General features: G+C 30.3%; 2 protein-coding genes across 2 annotated transcripts; both read right to left on the bottom strand.

Moving 5' to 3' along the window:
• Positions 1-72: 72 nt before the first annotated feature.
• On the bottom strand, positions 73-11817 carry LOC126923297 (adenylosuccinate synthetase). The gene is made up of 6 exons (XM_050736619.1): positions 11528-11817; positions 6022-6124; positions 3711-4074; positions 3072-3464; positions 2584-2840; positions 73-2150 (listed from the first exon to the last, which is right to left on the bottom strand). Exons 1-6 carry the CDS (start codon positions 11711-11713, stop codon positions 2101-2103), a joined length of 1353 nt encoding a protein of 450 aa, XP_050592576.1. The 5' UTR covers positions 11714-11817; the 3' UTR covers positions 73-2100.
• A 1611-nt stretch (positions 11818-13428) lies between these two features.
• Positions 13429-15134, bottom strand: LOC126923656 (uncharacterized). The gene is made up of 2 exons (XM_050737342.1): positions 13851-15134; positions 13429-13581 (listed from the first exon to the last, which is right to left on the bottom strand). The coding sequence occupies exons 1-2, from the start codon at positions 15132-15134 to the stop codon at positions 13519-13521; spliced, it is 1347 nt and encodes a 448-aa protein (XP_050593299.1). The 3' UTR covers positions 13429-13518.
• Between the last annotated feature and the right edge of the window lie 754 nt (positions 15135-15888).

Genomic DNA, 15888 nt, shown 5'->3' with positions numbered 1-15888 from the left:
TACACTTTGAGTATAGTGAATGTTAATGGATAAAAGCAACATCTAAGAAAATCAGATATTAAACTCACTTAATTTTCAAATAAATACATTTTTATTAACATTTTTTATTTTACATTCAAACAATGGATACCATGAATTAACATGAATTATCCAATAAGAAGGAACTCGAAAAGATGACATTTCTGTTCTCTTCTATCAACGTTATGTACTACTAAAATTCAAAAGCTCAATGCTATAAATTTCTTTGTTTATTCTCTGTGCGCTTGTTTCATCAACTCCTTCGAAAAATTAAATTTATCGTTAAAAATAACAAACCGGATGGACAAATGTAGGATGTGATAGCTGCGAATGGGTTTTGATATGACCTGTAGGTGTAGAGTGAATGATGAATGATTGTGGACAGAATGGAAGATGTCGAATATTCAATTTAGAATATCGATTGTGAATGAAGATTCATAGAATGCACGTGACTACGTAAGTAGAGATTTCGCTGATATGGTAAGAATGTGTAATGTCTTCAAAAATGTGAATTAGGAAGCGAGAGAGGCATTCTATTACTGTGTTATATTGAAGTCGTTGCGTTATGTTAAGCTGCGCCTTGATTATAAAGAGTATTAAAGATATTCATTTTACTTATTGAAGACTTCACACGTTCCAATTCATCGATTTAAAAAGATTAAGGACTCATTAGGGTCTAATTAGTTAGCTCCATTGAAGATGCAGTAGAACATGAGGGTGATTGTGTAAATATAGAATACAATATACGTCGAAAAATAGACTTCGTGAAAAGAAACAATATTAGATATTGCAGCATGATTTAGTAATTAATTGACACAAAGATATTGTTTCTTAATTGAAACGTATTAAGTTTTTAAAATATATAGAGGAGGGTGGTTTGCCTTCAACAAAGAGAAAGTACCGATATTTTTTGTCCACGACTGACACGTTCATTTTTGTCTAGTTCTAACTCAATCGACTAATTCGGTTATAATTTATTTAAAGCGCGCGAATTAAACCCGATAAAATTACTGCTTTCATCTCCGATGCTTTTTGATAAATTTTTTAACAATAGCTACGGGAGTGCTTCAAAGTAACGGCCGCATAGTGTAAGTACACAAAATGGTAATACTCTTACTTATTACATTAATAATCCTGAACAGTGGTATAAATATCTAAGTTTGGCACAAAGATTCAATTTTACGCCAAATAGATATACCAGAAGTCACGCTATTCGCAAAATGTTTGATACATTGTATCAAATCACAAATGTAAGATACATTGTTACAAGATCTGATTGTAGAAGATTAAGATAAAATATATCAAGAAAGTCGTGATGAATTGGAAACACCCGAGGAGGAAATAATTTTAGAGATATACGAATAAAATAAGAAAATTTAGAATATAAAGGGGAAAAACATAAGCCATATAAATTCGATGTCTTAGGTGCAACAAAAAGAAAAATCCAGTCCGAAATTTTTAGATACGTATGTACTAACCAACAAATTACGAAACAATAAACTTATTATATGTAAGATAGGAAATAAAGTTCTCAACGTTTTGATGATAGAGGATCATACGAAACCATACATTAAGTATGAGAATCATAATACAAGTAAAAATGTTTAACCTAAAGGTAGGGCAAAATAGTTAAATATAGGGTATGACATATATAGGTGGGATTCGATAGTATTTGCAAACGGAGCGGATTGTGGGTGATTGAAGGCCAAGTGAAAGATATTGAATGAAGATACTGCATTAGACCAGAGCGTCGATCGCAAGTAAAGAGTAATTCCTAAAATGTACACAAGACATGTATGGGATCATGCAGAGGCTATACGCGATGAAAATATGTGTTGTATGTATGATGTCACTATGAATGTGGTCTGATTACAAAGCGAGAGAATCGCTCATGCATTATCGAAAAATTCATGTCGTCACTGTGTTGTATTAAAGCCTTTGCGTTGTGTTAAGCGTCATGATTGTAAAGAAATGTTAAGTATATCCATTTTATTTAATGAAGACTTCACACGTTCATTCGCCCAATTCACTGATCCTACACAAATAAATATATTTCCATGGTTGTAACCAATATGTGTAACGTCAAAGTGTAATTACACTTTCTCGGCCTGCTCCCACTCCAATCCATTTAACTGAAACAATAATAATTTCTGAATTTAATGTTATTAATAATATTTAATTTTTTGTATTTGTAATACGTCTAAGTTCAAGACTTTGCATTTTTTAATTAAATATGAAAGGAATTGAAAACAAAAAAATATTTTTTATATAACAAGCAATTTTCATTATTCAAGTCAGAATCGGATTTTCATTTTATATAACGCTACTAAAAAAGCTAATCAGTTTTCAAAATAAATGCATAGATGGGCATTCGCAATCTAATTATAATATTGAATAGGTAATATATAACATAGAGTTAAAAAAATTAATATTTTACTAATTTTTTTACTGGAAAAGATTATTAATATGTTCTTTAGTTTTAATCGGCGATACTGTACGCAAAGTCCAAAAAGCCACAAAACTGATTATGAGATTACATAATACTTTCACATATTAAAATATTACCTGGCACGCCAAGATGTTCTTCTATTAATTGTATATATTTTTTTGCATTAGGAGGTAGCTTTTCCAAGGAACGTACACCCTCTGTCTCTGACTCCCAACCATCGAGAGTCTCGTAAATTACTTCTACTTTTGCTAAATCAGAGGTGCTACTTGGAAAATAGTCAATTTCTTTTCCATTTAATCGGTAACCTATACCGACTTGAATTTTTGGAAGCGTATCTAGAATATCTAATTTTGTAAGACATATTGACGTATATCTGCAAAATAAATATAATTTAAATTATTGATGAAGGTAAAAAATTTGAAAGTAAAAAAGTGCATGTAATATGCAAAAATATATAAATATCCAAAGTATAGTGCTCGTTATAATATTTTGTAAATGCATAATTCTCTATGTAGATTCTTCTTTATCTAATTACATTCATAAAAATGTGAATTTGCCTAAAAGTCCATTTATCAGGCATATTTATTATAAAAGTATTTCTTACCCATTAACCAAGGCGGTAAATTTAAGAAGAGTTAAATCTAGCCAACCACAACGTCTTTTCCTATTTGTCGTAACACCAAATTCGTGTCCTCTTTTTTGTAAAAGCTCGCCTGTAGCATTCAAAAGTTCAGTAGGAAATGGACCATCACCAACTCTTGTGGTATACGCTTTAACAACACCGACAACTTCTCCGATATAAGACGGCGATAATCCAAGACCGGTACAAACACCACCTATACTACAGTTAGAACTCGTAACATAGGGATATGTACCAAAGTCTATATCTAACATCGCAGCATTTGCACCTTCTACTAATACTTTTTTTCCTTCGCGTAATGCTTGATGTAAATACTGAACTGTTTCTTTCACTAGTGGTCTTATTCTTTCTGCATAGCTGAAAAATAAAATAAAGGAAATAGAATAAAGAAATTGTTTTCTACGAAGTACACTATTGCTTATAAGAATCCGGATATTTTAATCGATACATAATACATGATAATACGTGAATAGTATTATTTTATTAATATATAATAATTATTCACGATTCGATATTATTTTCAACAAACTCTCCTCATACTTGTTTAGTGCTAATATCTGAAACATATTCAGATTTAAGTGAAAAATAAATAAAAATACGTACTCTTTATACCGCTGAAGCTCTGCTTTCACGTCGACCTGAAGTGCTGGAAACATTTTTTGATACGAAGTAATCAACGCATCAAACTTTTGGGAGAATTTGTCGAAGTCACCGAGAAGATCACCGATTCTAAGTCCATTTCTAGCAGCTTTGCTTGAGTATGTTGGACCAATTCCTTTTTTAGTAGTACCCAGGGACTGCGTACCTTTTTCTAATTCTTGGAGGCCATCGACTTGCTGATGAAAATCAAATACTATGTGTGCGCGATCAGAAATTATCAATCGTTCTTGCCAATTTTTTAAACCTTTCGCTTCATTGCTTTCTAATTCCTCAAAAAGACCCGGTAAGTGTATTACTACTCCATTTCCTGAAACAAAATTCATGACAGGATAGTATTATAATTATTGTAATACAGTATCAGCAGAAATATGATCACAGTGATGAATTTTCTCTTTTAGACTCATATTAGTATTATAAAATCTATAGAAGGCGGGAATAAATCGTAATACACGATCAACTTAAATTATATTACTATTTTACACTAATAAATCAATTGCAAATTAGTTTGTGTCGCATAATATAATTTGAAGTGCAGGTAGTACATTGTTTATCAATTTCCTCTTTTCTTTCAAGTTTCCAAGGTTATCCTCAATTTTTTTTTAGAAATAAATCTATTTAAATAAATAAATCTAACTTTTTTATGCTGGATTCTTAGTAGATATTGAGAAGAGTTGAGGAAGTATCATAAAATATATTATAAGGAAAGAATATACATTTATCATAATAAAATTAAGAGCAACTTTTGAAGGAAGAAACAAACTGGTATCTGCAACGGTTTCTTATGTTTCATGTGCCTCACCTGGTATAGTGTAATGAAACCGTCGTATCCGTTTCCAAGGTATTTTGCGGATAGTGTAGCAAACACTATTATATAGAGTAAGCCATGAAATTGGAATGGGTTATATTTGGACTTTAGTTAAAGATAGAAAGAGATTAAAAATTTCATATATAAAATTATATCTAAAAATTATATATGAAATTTTTTAAGCTAAACAACATTGGATTACTGTGTCTACCACAGATTTAAATCCCATCGAACATTTATGAGACTATCTCTATCAAATACCAGACAACATATGAAATAACAAACTGTTATTTCAAAATGCGTTGTTGCTCATTTCCTTAAATATAGATAACAATGTTGTCAACAAACTAATATTAAGTACGATTTGAAAACGTAATTCGAAATTATAGATACCAAACTTCCTTTTGAAAGCACATCTACATCTGTATTTTCCTTATTAGATTGATAGTCAACTTAATTTCCGCAGATGGTGGCGGTTTATTTATTTTTTTTTTTTCTATAAATGTAAAGACATGTTTCAATACATGAACAGTTAAGCTCATCTTAATTAATAACTTTCTGGGTCTTTTGTTTCGTATGAACAAAATGACTGAAATCATTACCACGTCAATTATGATAATTTTTCTTTATGACATTTGCGTATATTACTGAAACACGAATAAATTCATGCACAAGATATCAATGAAAAAGTTGTATAGATTCTTTCCAGAATCAAAGCATAGCTTAAACAAGAGTATTACAGGAGAATACAACTCTAACATTTTCATGTTGGATGACGTAAGGAAATTTACATCAAGACGAAAACTGCTTCTATTATGACGCAACGTTGCGTTAAATTTCTGTCTTGAGAACCAAAGATGTAATTTTAGTTGCAATTTATATTGCGATCAGAATAGATAGATTCGTACACAATACATTAAATATGAATAATCTCCACAATATACGATTGTATTACAGTTGTTGTTATTATAATTGTGTGTGTGTGTGTGTGTGTGTGTGTGTATCCATTATAACTGTCGGTTAAAATTATATCACAAATAGCTAATGCCAAAGAACTATAAAAAAACTTTCAACGAAGATGTGTCACTGACTAATTTTATAACATATTTTGTAGTCGGTATCTTCATTTTTTAATATTTTACAATTTGTTATACGTAACATAATATGTGTTATATAAACTAATTCCACTGTATTTATGTGTTTCTATTTCCCGTATTATGTAGTTAGTAAGTACAGTTTTTAGTGAAATGGCCCCGACACGACCTAAAGATGATAAGTCCTTATTGTCCGTATCGCCAACAGCTTATGTAACATGTATATTGTTACATTCTATACCCAAAACAGTTACGTAGATACTTAATTTTTTTTTTTTTTTTTTTTATGTTTAGCTAACGTAATGTAAGATCATTGATATTCTATTAAGGCCCATCATAATCGAAAAATAATTACCTATAAGCGAAGTGCATCTAGGATTGATTATTCCACTGGGTAGAAGATGGAAGTGGAACTCCGCACCGTCTACTACTACTGTATGTCCGGCATTGCTTCCTCCCTGCAAAATTAAAATTTTCCTTTTGCTCCAATGTAAATATCTTTTTCCTTCATCTTTATTTCGTACTTTTTAAACACTTCCAATGACAGATCAGAACAGATGCTATTCATCTTACTCAAACATCAAAATTATTATGACTTTCAATGAAACACCTAAATAATAGTTACAAAACGAACAATTTAATTTACATCCTAAAATATTTTTCATACGGTTTATTAATGTTGCTGACAGTGAATTAATGAAGTATCATTTTGTAAATAACACAATTTGAAGAGTGCAGGGTAGAGTGTCAGATTACAGTTATTTAATGATTCCTTGAATGAGGAATGATTAACATATTAAATGAAAAATAGAAGAAATATTGAACATGTGATCTCAATAAGCAATATCTAATGAGGCACGAAATTAGCATTATTTAATAACATTAGCACATTAGAGACTAGTAACGAGAATTCAAATTTTTAGATATACCTTTTAATTTTTTTCCTGATAACGGAGCTTTTCGTTCTCGAATATTATCGATTTTAATTTTAGACTTTGTTATAACGGATGTTTTCAGTTTGACGTTAGAGCAAAGGCGTATACAAGAAACATTCAAGCGTACATAGGACCAATTATAATGTTAAAAAATTAATGATCTTTAGTGAAATTATTAGAGGAAAAATATATAACGAACATCAGTTGTGATAGAACAAATTAATTAAAAGATATTACTGTTACTATATAAAATTATGTACTCGTAAAAAGAAAAGATACGTTAAAACTTACAACATATTATATAATACGGATCGAAACTACATACGAAATGAAATTTTCAGATTCTAGATACAAGATGTAAGAAGAATAATTTGAATAGTTTAGGGTAGAGCTTTATATGTTTGGATTAACGATATTATCTGAAAAATTAATGTCATGTTTTCCGTAAACAGTTCATTTTAATTTTCGACACGATTTTTTAATCGTTTGCAACAAGGTAATAAAGAAAGATATTAAAGAAAATTTATTTACTTTGAGCGAATAACACATAACGATTACAAATATTTCGAAAATATTTTTTCATAGCAAATTCATGGTCGCCTTTTAAGTTTATTTAAATAAAAATTTTAATTTCACTAGTTAAAATTACGGATGTAAACTCTCAAATACTTTTTAGTTATTATCATTTCGTGTACATCAATTACAATTTTATTGGCGTTGAAATACTATAATGGATCAATTATAACAAAAGTTTAAACAAGTAAATATTATCTCAGAATTTATGAGAAATTGTATTGCTTAAATTCTAATGCATGGAATTACGATACAATTATAGTATACAATTATAGTATAAATACAAAGTTGAACGAGATATTAAACCTAACAAATACCAATGTCGTATTTTAAAGTCCTATTCAGATTAATTCAAGCAACTTGAAATTTCGTGATTCCTTTAACTATTAGATATATATTTACTTAACTTAAAATATTCTTTCAAACTACCTTCATTCTTACTAATCCACTTGACTTCAAGCAATTTGAAACACTTGATAGTTTCAAATAAAGCAAAGAAATAAGGATACAAGAAAAAAGCTACCTTCAGAATAAAACAAGTATTATATTTATGAACAATGTGAAACATCAATATCAAACGCGATTTATGATAACCTTGTGCAAATTAAGTCATAATTATGGTAGAAAAGTTGATTTTACTACATTTGATATTCATAAGCACCAGCAAGTCACAGATGGCAATCGCTTCCTACTAGGGAAGAACTTATGTAAGAACTAAATGTAACGAAGTTCTACATAAATGTGCTAGCCATTAAATCTCGGACAAGCAGAGAATTTTAGGTAGAAAATGTACCTAATCGCCTATACAGAGCTGGTTGCAACGAAATCGAAACGCTGAACCATATACTAGATATACTAGATACTATATACTAGATATTTACACAAGAGTGGCCAGGCACAAAGCTATTGCAATATTTTCAGTTATCGAAAGGATTCTGAAAACAGAACTTGATGGCAAAGCTAAGAAAAACTGCGTTGGTTATAGACGGGCAAGTATGTAGCTAGCGAATAAACCTTACAAAAACCTACAAGAAAAAGGCTAATTACTATCAAGAACTGGAAGATGCTATTATGAGATACAACGCCACAGAAGTCAAATTCACATCTGCTTCCATACTTTGTCGGGGAATATGAAACAGAAAGCAGTAACAGAATTAACCAGTATGGAAATAGAAAGAAGGAATTGATTATTCTGTCATCTCGAGCCCTAATTGGTGAACTTAATGCATTCTGTATCTTTAACAAATCTATACTCAAAAGGAGAACGCGTGTAGGTTGAATTAGACCTTGATACTCGATCTAGTTATGTATTACCTGTAAACAGGTATAATGATATGCTTACTAATACATAGTAAGATGGACAAACAAGAAAGAAACAAAAAAGAAAACAAAATGTCGTAATGGTCGTGTGTAGTACGTGCTTGTTGAATAAAATTAATACTCGTTGATCAATTTTTATTTACGAAGTCCTTCTAGAAGGAAACCTACCAAGGATATGAAATAAGAAAAATGTACCGTTGCAAAAAGATACAAAATTAATTTTATAATACCCTTTATTTTATACCGTTTCTTTTACTTTATGATAATTTTCCCTATTTTCTTATTTTAAGAATATCACTCATATTTATGTGGAGTTAGGTATATCTTTAATGATCGTAATAATAGATGTATATTTGATTTTGTCGCATTCTCTCGTGTTTTAACTCATTATGCAGTAGATGAAGTACAGTGACGTCATATAATCGGTAGAACATTCGGGTAATTATGTTTAAACTATCTATTAGGTGATCCGAGAAGTTTGTACCATGTTACATTTACATATTTCATGAAGTAAACGAAGAACGATAAGATATATAATGAGCGGCAGAAAGTTTGTACACTATCGTTAGAAGTATATAGAATATTGTAAATGGAGAATGTAGATAGTTACTTTTTTTGATAGAATGTAATTCAGTTACAATATTATGGATAGAAGAACTCAAAACACTTTTATCTTTTATTAAAGTTATCATAAGATACTACGACAAAATATTTTATTTTGAAAAGTTAATATATAACACAAAAATTGGCATTAAACAAAAAATAGCTAGCATAGTTAGAAGAAAGAAACAAAGATACAGGCCAGCTCACTCCGCACCCCCAGCATGGCCTGTATACATGTATACCACGTGCGCTGACCTGACTAATTCGTAAGAGGACGAGAAACGAATGTGGACGAGTGTCACGCATTTCCCCCAAGAGGAACCGACCAAGCTCTGCCATGGAAGCTGGCCACAAACCTTCAATCAAATACTTACATGCACAACCAACGGCGACCCTCACCAATCCCTAAAAATATTACCAAGTAGCACCTTGCAGGTATCGACATAAAACCACGGTACCCCATATAGACAACAGAATCTCAAAAACTGCCCACTTCGGAACAAAACTGTAATTCGGAAAACGTAGCTACTACCATATCTCCATCAATTATTTTGCGCGAAAATGTGATTAAATCAATTATTTATCTACTGCCCAAACCTAAAGATTCAACCTAAAAGATTCAACATAAAATGCATCTATATGTACAAACACACAGAATATAATAAACAATACTAGAAACACCTTGCAGCGATAATAATAATAGATAATAATACTAATAATATCAGTAATATCTTATCTATATTTATCTATAATTATATTTTGTGTTAAGTATCTGCATATAGTAATAGGAACGTTAGCAAATGTACATACATATTTTTAAAAAATGTTTATATTATGTCATATCAATTGCAGTATATTGTATACCGATGAATGATATGTGAAGTATCTAAAAGCTATTAATGAACATTGTGCGTATGAGTACTTAAAAAATTTAATAGTTGTGGCAATTCATAGTAGTCTAAATAAAGCTTCATTTTAAGCCAATTTATATTTATGACGACATTCAGAGTGGATAGAATATTATGTAACGAACTGTGAACCTTGCCTCTTGTGTTAATAACCCATGTAACTCACATAAGTGGTTGATGTGGTTTTAAACAATAGGAATAAAAAAGAATATTAGGTTTATTAAAAATCATTCTTTTATTTGGTATATATAAATTTTAATATTAATGCAGGTTTGCACCAGATTTTAACTGCAGTATGATTGTTTAAGAATTATATCACATTACATCGTTTATAGAGATATATTAAAAATTTCATCAAAAAATGATCATCTCATTAAAAATGATCTTAATAAATCAATCTAAGAAAGAAGCTAATATATAAATTGACTTTTAATTTATTATACATATAAAGTTATTAATGATAGTCAATTATGTAAAAATTAATAAATAATTTGCAAATTTTGTAGAAATTACAAATTAATTAGAGCATCGTCAAAATTATAACTTCAAAACTACATGATTATTACAAAGAAATATACTTATATATGCGATACTAAAATTTGATCTAATAAAGTAAGCGAATCATTTTAATTAATACACAAACATGTAAATGGGCACATGTCAATTATTACATGCATACACATTTATATGTCAAATGCTTCATAAACTAGAATATGTAAAAATTCTGCATCAATTACAAATGATTTGGTACTATTTTTCTTCTATAAAGATATGTGTCAAGATGGGTTATAAAAACATTTAGATATGACAAATGCTATGTGTAAGTTATTTACATACTTGCGTTTATCTATATGAATTTAAGAAGGATAATATCTAAATATAAGGTATGGAACATAAAATATGAAATATATAAATAAAACAATAATAAGAAAGAAAATTATGAAATATTTTATATGAAATGGATATCTGAATAAGGTAAGTAAATTACCGCCAAGATAAGTAAATAAGTAAATAAATTTGGAAAAATGCTAATACAGAAGCTTTCATTTTTTCACTATCATGATAATAAAAAATGCAGTAGAGGATTTTGGTAAATATAAAACTTGTCATAAAAATGAGTACTAAACTATATGATATTTACTAAATATGTATTATAATTTCAAAGTTTCATTATCATAAATTATACTCTTTTCAATGCTTAAATTAGCTTACAGAAGTATACAATATTTATTTACCTCCGTAAGAGGAGGGATATCAATATAGAGAAAGAAACACTAATAATCATGTGATATACATGAAAACAGCGGAGAGAAAGAGACAGAGGAGGGAAAATTTTCGTCACTGTACAAAATAAAACGATAAAAGGGGAAACATATAACCTATTGTATGTCTTTAAAACGATGGATATGGTAGTCTACGATACTAAATCTTCTAATAGAAAGTACATTTTGGATCAAATTTAAACATATAGAACTTTATGCCGGAAAAAAGGCGGACGAGAATGAAAAAATGGCGGACTCACCTGACACCTGCAGACGACGTCAGCATCCATAGCAAGCATATCGACGACCTTGCCTTTACCTTCGTCGCCCCATTGTGCTCCAAGAACAACAGTAACTTTGGCTGTGTTAGTTATCGACACACGTTGCTTTTTCCTCGGTGATGCAAGAACACCATCTCCATTTGCTTGTTGAACGGAACGCTGCATTTTCGGGTACTATATTCGTTACTTTCTGAGCAATTGAACAAATTACGCGCGCACGCATACACCTCGAAAACCGCCGCGCGACTGCTGAAACATAGACTGGTAATCCACCAGTGATAGAAGAGTTTGACTGACTTATATTTCAGTGCCGAATGGAACGACATCTGGAGGGAAAAATAAAGATTATAAAAATGAAATAATCTAAAGTAAAATAAAAATTATAGAATAACACAAATATTAGTTCTATGAAGATTTTCATCGATAAAAATATAACTTTACAATTAAATGAATAAACACGTTTAACGATTTATTAATAATTTTGTTATTAATTAGGGTGATTGACATCAGGCATAACATTATTTTCTATATCAAACATATTTTAATGGGTAAAATAAAAATATTGGCTAATCGTAAGTACATATGTAAGTACATATGTAAGTACCGAATAGACTTGATATTTAATGTTTTTTCGGGTCTCAAACTTTGCAACTTTACCATTTTCACGTCGCATGCGACTTTATCGATGCCAGTATAATAGAAGGTTTAACAGTTATGTTAGTGAACGTATTGCATACTAATGCATTCTGTTTCTGTTATATAGTTACAAGTAAAGTACGTGTTACTATAGTTTTCTGGCCCAAAATATTATTTTATCTGGAACTAAAAATTATTATCTTTCTATTTTCTATCTATTAAGTAATTTTATTTGATCGAATTAAATATAACACATATATTAAATTTTTAAATGCCAGATATTTACATTACAGATAAATTACATTAGCTCACGCTTACGTATATATCTATTTTGTTTATATAATAGAGTGATGAACGTTAAGCGGTAAGCGATAAGCGATACGGCTTGCCACGCCGATTTTTGACGGAGGGAGATCCTCTTGCAAGTCGAGCGTGCACGAATAAGGTCGCGATTATCGAGGAGAGTGATAAGTGGTAACTGATAAGCGGTAGAGCGACAAGACAAGTGATGGCTGAGCGATAGGAAATAAATCTATAGATTTGACTTATTAATAATTAAAATAAATCAAACCTATGGATTTATTTTCTGTCGCTCAACCATCGCTTGTTTTGTTGTTTTTTAAGCCTTAATAATCAGATCTTTATTCATACACACTTGATTTACAGAAGAGTCCCTCCGCTCTCTTGCCATCTAAAATCGCAAGTCAAACCGCGGCGCAGGCTGTTATTCTATGATCGAAAGTTGAAACGATTAGGTGTATCCGTGTTACATTGCGACAAGTGTTAATCTCTGTAGTACTTCCGTAATAATTCATTCATACGCTACTATTAACCCTATATTAGTATTTAGTTGACGTACATTTTTATTCAATAATATATTACAATCTTATATAATTTATGATATTACCAATATCTCATCCACCTTGCCAATTTTGGTGATTTTTGAATATGTTGCCGGAGGCATGATTCTGAATAACCTTTTTCTATACATGTAATCGCTGCTCGACTTTAATTTCCAAAATATATATATCTTCATAAAAAGCTGTCGGTACTATTACAGTGAAATCTGTCTATAATTGTGCGCCTGTGACTACTGTGTATGCATCAGTATTGGCTACTGGCCACTTCAGGACGCGACGCAGCTGTCGCATAATGAATTAATTTAAGTTTATATAAATTTTTTAAATGTAGTGATATTCAAAGAATATTAAATGTTGTTAAAATATAATAATTGTACGAGAATATTATTTTGAAGAAGATAACTATATTATATTTGAAAATAAATACTCGTTATTCGTACAAATTGTGTAATAGGCTTATTTTTTATTGTATTATTATATATTAATACAAAATTCACGTCGCTCCCTGGCACGTCGATTTTGAAACCAAATCTTTATCTGAAACAAATCAGCATTATGACAATAATATATGTGTAAATACGTAAATACCTTTCCGATAAATGTAGATATTTTTTCTTTTAACATCTTCCGATTATTGTAAAAAATTAAGTTCTAAGTATCGTCGCTCACAATCAGACAATTTTAGTTTAGACAAAGAGGAAACAAAAATAAAAGTTCTTAACTTTTTCTTGAACAAAGAATTATAACGTATAGTTTCAATCGTATTAAAACAAGTTAGTGATAAATGTATAAAACTTTGAAAGTACCCGGTTAGGAGGAAGATTTAAAACATTTGATATCTTCAATACGTTGTCTTTTGAGAGATAAGCATTGTTCTGAAATTGCTGCTCGAGAAAATCCAGTTGAAAAGTTGAAAATGGTATCCGAGGATGAAGACTGGGCTTTCGTCTATTTTTTCCAATCGCACGTTTTCTAGGAATTTTTGGAGGTTTATACCTTGTACATCGAAGCCATTCTAACTCTGTTGCATTTTTCATTACTTCTACATAATCTGTTTTGTTATTTAAAAGATTAATTAGCTTTTCTTTCATATTATCAAACGACGGAGATCTATTTTCTATTTTTGTCAACTTTTTTGAGAAATTGATTTTCGAATCTTTATTTTTATTTTCTGAAGAGTCGCTAGAACTATAATTTATGCATTTAATTTGTTTGTTGCCAAATTTTTCTTCGTGATCTTGTTTCAGAAATTCTTCTTGAAATTTGTTGCGATAACAAATTTGGTCTACTTTCAAATTTATTATGTTATTTTGTTGTCCATTTATATTAACATTACTGTAACGTTCATTTATTTCATCGTAATACTCATCACCCTTCTTAGGTTTAACGTATTCAGAATTTGTTACGCGTCCTTTTTCAGTGTGCGTTATTACTTTTGAGCCGCTTATTTCATTGGAATTAAATTCCTCTTGTTCAAGGGGTTTTGAAAAATGTTGATAGACTGTCATATGTTTTTTTTCATCAGCAATCAAACAGGACCTTTTCATATCAGTGGTACATTTTCTAATTATGTCAAACTTTGACATTTTATAAAACTGGTTAACGATATTATTTTCTTCAGTATTTAGCAAATTTATACAATGTTCCCCATCCTTATATTGTTTGAAATTGATTATTTTGAAATTCACTTCGTCGTTTTCTTCTACGTTAACTTCACTTTTTCGTTGAAAATACACACCATAATCTTCCGCATCACTAAATTCGTTATTTTGAAACACATTATTTATTCGATACGTATCTCTTGTGCCAATTCCGAAGTTTGTCGGTAAATTCTGCACAGGACTCGGTGCAGGATTTTCCTGAATGGATACAAAATTATTTTTTGTATTTACCGTGACATCTTCTTCTATACTAATTTCAAAGGCTGTTCCAACATTTTTTTCATATGTTTCTTTCTGTAAATCAAGTTCATGAGTTTTTGTTACACTAAATTGAGACAAGTTTATATATTGGTCATTTCGAAGAAATCTGAATTTATCGGCTAGAATACTCTCGATGCTAAAGTCTTTTGGTTTTCTAACCGATTTCATGTCGAAACTTCAACTGTGGTCGCTTAATAAAATCCTCTTTATATATGGCTCTCCATTACATGCTACTATGGCCACCCCAAATTTTCGCAACTTGCGCCTGCTGAAGCTCGGTTTCGAATTAAACGCATAGTTGAACACACGATGCTATCTTGCTGGACCAATGTTACAGCATTCAGTGACTTTCAACCTTAATTTTCTGTATCTCTTTACAAACAAGGTTCTCGAAATTTTTCATTAAACAACTTTACTTTTAATCTTCACGCCTTCCCTCGCCCCCTCTAGTTTTACCTTTATTAAACATTCAAATTCGTAAATACGAAAAAATACAGAATGTTCTAGTTTTGACTTTAAATTTCACGTCAATAATTTATATCAAGTCAGATGACTGGAATTTAAAGTTTATAAGTTGAATATTTAACTGAACTTTATGAAAAAGAATCAGATTGCGTATTAAAATAACATTCTAACAATCATAGACAAAAGTTTTAATGACGAGCAAAGGAGATAAAAATTAGGAATTAAGAAATTTGGATGACAGACACTGTTCGACTGCTAGTACTCAAAAACATCACATAATCCAGAACATATTATCCACAGGATATTGATCGGTGTTCTACTGTAACAATGTAATTGATACTCTTGTGGGGAGAGAAGAAAAAGATGAGTGAAGCGTAGAGACATCCCTGACACAATGATTTGTATAGGGCAGATGGGATACAATGATGATACAATGATGGGATATAATGATAATTAG

The sequence above is a fragment of the Bombus affinis genome, chromosome 13 (genome assembly GCF_024516045.1).
Source record: "Bombus affinis isolate iyBomAffi1 chromosome 13, iyBomAffi1.2, whole genome shotgun sequence".
Classification (NCBI taxonomy): domain Eukaryota; kingdom Metazoa; phylum Arthropoda; class Insecta; order Hymenoptera; family Apidae; genus Bombus; species Bombus affinis.
The sequence above is the reverse complement of the archived record's forward strand: the minus strand, read 5'-3'. Positions and strand labels throughout refer to the sequence as shown.

What these genes read in the sequence shown, in the direction of transcription:
- LOC126923297 (XM_050736619.1), bottom strand. Translation starts at nt 11,713, where the DNA reads ATGCAGCGTTCCGTTCAACAAGCAAATGGAGATGGTGTTCTTGCATCA. An exon ending in ACGTCGTCTGCAGGTGTCAG is followed by an intron (nt 6,125 to 11,527) that starts GTGAGTCCGCCA and finishes TTAATTTTGCAG; the next exon opens with GGAGGAAGCAATGCCGGACA. An exon ending in TTTACCGCCTTGGTTAATGG is followed by an intron (nt 2,841 to 3,071) that starts GTAAGAAATACT and finishes TTTATTTTGCAG; the next exon opens with ATATACGTCAATATGTCTTA.
- LOC126923656 (XM_050737342.1), bottom strand. Translation starts at nt 15,134, where the DNA reads ATGAAATCGGTTAGAAAACCAAAAGACTTTAGCATCGAGAGTATTCTA. An exon ending in TAAATCTTCCTCCTAACCGG is followed by an intron (nt 13,582 to 13,850) that starts GTACTTTCAAAG and finishes GATTTGTTTCAG; the next exon opens with ATAAAGATTTGGTTTCAAAA.